General features: G+C 51.4%; 1 protein-coding gene across 1 annotated transcript; it reads right to left on the reverse strand.

Annotated features, from left to right (window-relative positions):
* Nucleotides 1-2,844: 2,844 nt before the first annotated feature.
* Nucleotides 2,845-4,704, reverse strand: LOC116910332 (myosin light chain 4; the record flags this gene model as incomplete). The annotated part of the gene is given in 4 exon segments (XM_032914191.1): nt 2,845-2,873; nt 3,573-3,650; nt 4,107-4,280; nt 4,555-4,704. Coding segments are annotated over 4 exon segments (431 nt in total), but the record flags the coding sequence as incomplete, so codon positions are not given.
* Nucleotides 4,705-6,198: the final 1,494 nt, after the last annotated feature.

The raw sequence follows: 6,198 nt of genomic DNA on the forward strand, positions 1-6,198 counted from the left end.
TTCCCAAGTGCTGGAATTAAAGGTTTGCGCTACCATATCCTACGTATTTACTTTTATGTGTTTGAGTATTCTGCTTGGACATTTGTCTGTGTACTGTGTACTCTGTGTGTGTGTGTGTGTGTGTGTGTGTGTGTGTGTGTGTGTGTGTGTGTGTGTATCTGGTGGTGAGGTCAGAACTGAATCCTGAAGAACTAGAGTTACAGACTGTTGTGAGCCACCACGTGGGTGGTGGGAACTGAATCAGGATTTTTTGCAAGAGCAGCCAGTGCTCCAGAACAAGCCAGGATGAAGCAGGTAACAGGGGCTCGGTGCTCAGAGGAAGCACCTCCCGTGACAACATCAGGAAACCAGGACCAAAGGGGGAAACCATGCTCTATCAGGACAGCGCGGTGGAGTGCTCCTCAGCTGTAAAAGGGTGGCGCGTCTGACACAAACTACAATGTGAGTGACATGGAATGGAAAGGACAGTCGCTGCGTGTGCTCATTCATCTAGAGTAGTCAAAGTCACAAACGCAGAGCACACACTGCTGATTCACTGGGGTGGCACCAGGAAGTACTCCTGGGGAAGTACCCAGAGTCCTTTGCACGCTAGGCAAGTGCTCAACCATCGAGCTGCTTCTCCACCTCATGTAAATAGTCTTCCTTTTCCCCCTTTTTAAGATTGTGTGTGTGTGTGTGTGTGTGTGTGTGTGTGTGTGTGTCCTCAGAGGCCAAAGACGGTATTTGACTCCCTGAAGAAGCTAGAGTTACAAGTGCTTATGAACATCTGGACATGGATGCCGGGAACCAAATGCAAGGTCCTTGGGATCAGGAGCAGCAAGCACCATTGACCACTGAGCCATCTCTCCAGCCTGACAATGTGACCGTTTCTTTTTTTGAAGATTTATTTATTTACTTACACCAGAAGAGGGCACCAGATCCCATTACAGATGGTTGTGAGTCACCACGTGGTTGCTGGAAATTGAGCTCAAGTGGTCAGTGCTCTTAACCACTGAGCCTTCTCTCCAGCCCACAACGTGAGTATTCTTAACATTGTTGAATTGATTTTTAAAATGATTATTATGCCAAAGTCTGTATTCCAGGTGTTTTAAAGTGCTGGGGACCTAACATACGGCCTCACACACTGAGCAAGGGTGTAGCTAACACTGAGCTAATTTTTTTAAAGTTCTTTTTTTTAAGATGTATTTATTATATATGAGTACACTGTAGCTGTCTTCAGACACACCAGGAGAGGGCATCGGATCTCATTACAGATGGCTGTGAGCCACCATGTGGTTGCTGGGAATTGAACTCAGGACCTCTGGAAGAACAGTCAGTGCTCTTAACTGCTGAGCCATCTCTCTAGCCCTAATTTTTTTTTTTTAAAAAAAGCAGGATCTCTTGTAGCCCAGGCTGGCCTCTAAATCACTATGTAGCTAAAGATGATCGGATCTTCCTGCCTTCACCTCTCCACCACTGGGATCACAGGGGCGTGTTTCCAGGACTGGAGCTACTTAAAGGAAGAGGAAAAGGAGAGGAAGAAGCAAAGACTTTGTGAGGGGCCCTGACAGCCCCAGAGGGCCCCACTTCCTACCTAGGGGTGACAGGGCAGGAGAAGAACTTTGTGGTCCTTTCATGTGCCTGCCCTTCCAAAGCCTCTCACTCATGTGTCTGATGCCTCTACTTCTAGATAGATCCTTGGCTTTTGGCTTTGTCTCCCAGATCCAAATCATTTCTCAAGAACACAAGGCCTCAGGCCTCAGGTGACATTAACACACACACACACACACACACACACAGACTCCGTTAATTAAGGTTTAAAACAAACAGCCAAACAACCGAGGGATTGGTGAGACTCCACGCTGGGCTTCTTTATTTACAGGGGAGGCCATGGGTCTGCGAGGCCAGTATGAGTCCAGTGCTCTGTAACACCCACCATGGCTCTCTCCCTTACTCACTCGGGGCCAAGCACCTGAAAGACAGTGCCAGACAAGAGAACACGTCAGCCTCCCACAGCCCACGCCCTCATCACAGCCCGCATCACTGGGAGGGCACTACAGCAAGGAAGGGGCCGAAGGAAAGAGGCAGGAACGGGTTGCTTCAACCTGGGGCGGGGCTTTGCCTGACCCAAAGCCTGTGCTGCACCTAGGCTGGAAAGACCTAGGGGGAGACTAAAGGGTGTAAGGGCAAAGGTCAAGACAGGATTTGGCCGGATTGTTGTTGTTGTTGTTGTTTGTTTTGTTTTGTTTTGTGTTTTTGTTTTTTTTTAATGCCAGCTTGAATTAACTGAGAAGGAGAACCTCCATTGAAAAAAATGTCTCTATCAGATTGGCCGTAGGCAAGTCTGTTGGGTTTTTGTCTTACTTTGTTTTAGTTTTTGATTAATGATTGGTGTGGAAAGATCCAGTCCACTGGAGAGAGTGGGACCTCAGGACACCCCTCAATTATGTTAGAAGCAGGCTGAGAAAGCCACAAGGACAAGCCAGTTCATGGTGTCCCTCCATGGCCTCTGTCTCAGTTCTTGCCTCCAGCTTCCTGCCCTGAGTTCCTGCCCTGGCTTCCCACAGCCCTGAGGGCTGTGACCTGAGTTATGAGCTGAGTAAACTCTGTCCTCACAGGGTTACTTTCGGTCATGGTGATTATCACAGCAATGGAAAGCCTACCTCAGAGGAGGCAGAAGACAGTGGGGAAGAGGTTGTACAGTAAAGGAGAGAGGGCTTGGAGCCCACACCAAGCCCCAGGCTGCCCTCCTAACATGGCCCCACATTCCAGGCACAAGCTTTCCAGGGCATGTGATACCATCTGTCCATAAGCCCCAAAAAGGACCTTGAGGAAGAGGTAGAACTCACCTTGGAGAAATGTGCTTTACCCGGACATGACGTGCTTGACAAAGGCTAGGAAAAGGAGAGAAGAATCAGCCACATAGAGTGTCCCCTGGAGCTCTGCTTCCTGTCCCCACACTTCCAACCTTACCGTGCCCTTTTGGTGAGTGGCAGCTCTCTTATTGGAGGGCTGTTGGAGAAGGCAGAAGAGCAAAAGGACCTAAACTCTGCCGTGTCCCCTCTGGGCTGACATTAGACAGATGACATGAGCAGCACCATCACTACAGACCCCCCACAACCTTCAGGAAGGTGTCACATGCCCACTCCCCATCTGAGAAGACTGAGGCTCAGAGATAACACGTGACTCGTTCTAAGTCACTCGGATGGTTCATCACAGAGCTGTCTCCCAAACCCAAACTCCTGGGCCGATGAGATGATGTGGGTAAAATCCCTTGTCATGAAAGCCTCACAACCTGAGTTCAGTCCCCAGGAACCAATGGCAGAAGGAAGTATCAATCTCTGAAAATTGTCTTCTGGTCTCTGAATACCCATACCCATAGCATATGTACACACACAATAATAATAATAAATACATATTTTAATGTCCCTTCCATTATACCAGATAGTCACTCCCAAGTTGGAAAAAAAAGCATCCAGTTAGAATCTGCCACAACCCATCTGAGGCACACATCCTGAGCCTCTGGGCAGGCTCACCCCATCCCGTGCCACTCTCTTCACCTGGGCACCCCAGAAAGGAAGGAAGGGCCTTACCTTCATAGTTGATGCACCCGTTGGCATCCTCCTGCCCAGTCAACAGCTGCTCCACCTCAGCCTCGCTCATCTTCTCTCCTGAGGGGGTGGGAACGGGGTCTTAACGGCGAGTGGCCGAGAAGGGGAAACCGACGCCCTCGTAAGGCTTAAAGCCCGCCCTTTGTCTGAGAAATGGTTAGTGCCAAGCCTCAGCGAAGGCTCTGGAAGGTGGGGCCAAGGATCTTCGGGCACGCTCTGAAGCCTCTCCGCTCTGCTCACAGCAGAGTGGTGAGGGTAAGAAAAGGAGCCCCAAGCCCGTGCCAGACCTCGGGGTCACCCCTGCTCTGCCAGCTGCTCTCTTCTCCCAGCCCCTGCTCCTTGCTGGGCAAACCCAGTTCCTGGGATAGATGGGGGCAGAGTCCTATAGCCCAGGAAAACAGGTCCTGAATTAGAATTTGCCAGATGCAGGGACCCCTGGCTACACCCCACCATATGCCCTCGCCCCCTCTTGTCCAGATGTGCTCCTGCGGCTTCCACGCGGCCCAGCGGACATACCCAGGGTGGCGAGGACATGCCGAAGCTCGGCGCCCATGACTGTGCCGTTGCTTTCTTTGTCAAAGACCCGCAGCCCCTCCACGAAGTCCTCATAGGTGCCCTGCTCCTTGTTGCGGGAGATGTGCTGCAGGATGGGCAGGAACATCTCGAAGTCCAGTGTCTTGGAATTCATCTCTACCAAAGGGCAATGAAGGCAGACAGAGGCCGCCACGTAAGTAGGTGCTCAGGGGAGGAGAGGCTCAAGAGGTCTCTTCCCAACCCTGACGGCGCAGGGCTTGGCCCCAACTGCTTCTGGGTGAGACGCTCCACCAATGACAGGCAGAGTCGTGGAGATAAGACAATAGGATCAGAAAGAACAAACGTCCTATAACTGCACTGGGTCCGGTCATTGGACCGTTCTGTCTGGGTCCTGAAATCAATCACATTTAGGCTCTGACCCCACACTGACCTTCAGGCTTGGGTTTGCCCAAAACTCGCAGCACCTCCGCGTTGGTGGGGTTCTGGCCCAGGGCCCGCAGCACGTCCCCACACTGCCCATAGGTGATTTTCATCTCTCCAGTTGGAGTCCGGTCAAACAATGAAAAGGCCTCTTTGAATTCTATAGAGAAGACACCACGCTATAACCCCTGCCCGAGAAAAGGCGGCAGCTGTGGCTTGCTCGGTGGGGTAGTTAAAGGATGTAACGGATCCCTTCAGTCGCTGTTCCAGGCTGACCTTGGAAACTGATCCTACCCCATATTCTGACAACCAAAGCCATGGGGACACCGTGACCCATCCAACACTGGTCTTTGGCTCTCCTCTCTCCTTCAGTTATAGGCTTTGACTATTTCCTGTTTCTCCTCATCCCACACCCCTCCCTGGTAAGTCTCTGACTAGAAAACAGTAGAGACGTAAAAACATCCCTGCCCGGAATGAGTCTTCTCAGGTTTTCATCTTGGCACAGCCTAGGAGAGTAGGAAAGCCAGGCTGGGTCCGAGTTCCCTCCTGCTCTCCCTGTCCTCCCTGTCACCGTGAGTGTCCCCAAGAGGGGACAGGATGTGGAGACAGTTTGCAAAGTGATAATGGCCTACTCTCAGTACTGCCTGTCCCCAGCTGCAAGAGCTTCAGAGCTAGACAAGGTGACCTTGGGGCCGAAGTTAGACCGTACCAGACCTGCCGCTGAGCCACTCCAGCCTTCGGTAAATGGACACCTCTGTGGGGCCTCTGCTCCTTAGCTTTAAGTGCGGACACGATGTCCACATGCATGGGTGGCTGGTGGGGTCAAAAAGTGTGCCAAGTGTGTGCTTCACAGAGGTGACAGACCAAGGTGGCTCTCGCGTCTTCCTGCCTCTGGGGCTAGCTCTGTGAAAGACAGACCTGACACCTTGAAGGGTGCAGAGCAGGTATCTAAGGGGTGAGGCCAAATTAAGGCACCCCTGGGCACTTTGTAAATAGCCTTAATTCCACCACCGTCTGTTTGCTTTGGTTTCCTTCAGACAAGGTCTCATGTAGTACAGGCTGACGCCCAATGTGCTCTGTCACGGAAGATGTCCTGGCACTCCCGATCCTCCTGCCTCCGCCTCCCAAATGTTGGGATTATAGACAGGCGCCAGCCACCACGTCTGGCTGATTTCCAGTCAATTTAGATTCGATTACTTTATTAGAATAATATGAACAGGCAGTGACACTGCAGTCACCTCATGCTGTCCCCCAAGAAATGGACAGCCACAAACCACAACTGACAACGAACTGCAGCTGCCTCTAACACAAAAATCCCCCGTGGTGGAAGAATATGCAAATCTGTGAGGGCTCAGAGGAGTCAATGGTCCCAGGCTATGTCCTATGGGGGAGGGTAAGGAAGTTGGAGCCATGTCGCCCAGAGGCTTCGAAGCTGACTAGCGTGTAGTGACTGGCTCCAGACAGACGAAGGGTGGATGTGGACAAGATTCTCTGAACTGAACTGAACCGAATACCCTCCTCACTTTGAGGATGAGAAAATTAAGTTTTAAAGAAGTCACTTCCGGGCTGGAGGTATGGCTTGGTGGTTAGCGCTTCCTGCTCTGTCTATCAGAGGACACAGATTTCAGATCCCAACACCCACATCAGGCAGCTC

The sequence above is a fragment of the Rattus rattus genome, chromosome 9 (assembly GCF_011064425.1).
Source record: "Rattus rattus isolate New Zealand chromosome 9, Rrattus_CSIRO_v1, whole genome shotgun sequence".
Classification (NCBI taxonomy): domain Eukaryota; kingdom Metazoa; phylum Chordata; class Mammalia; order Rodentia; family Muridae; genus Rattus; species Rattus rattus.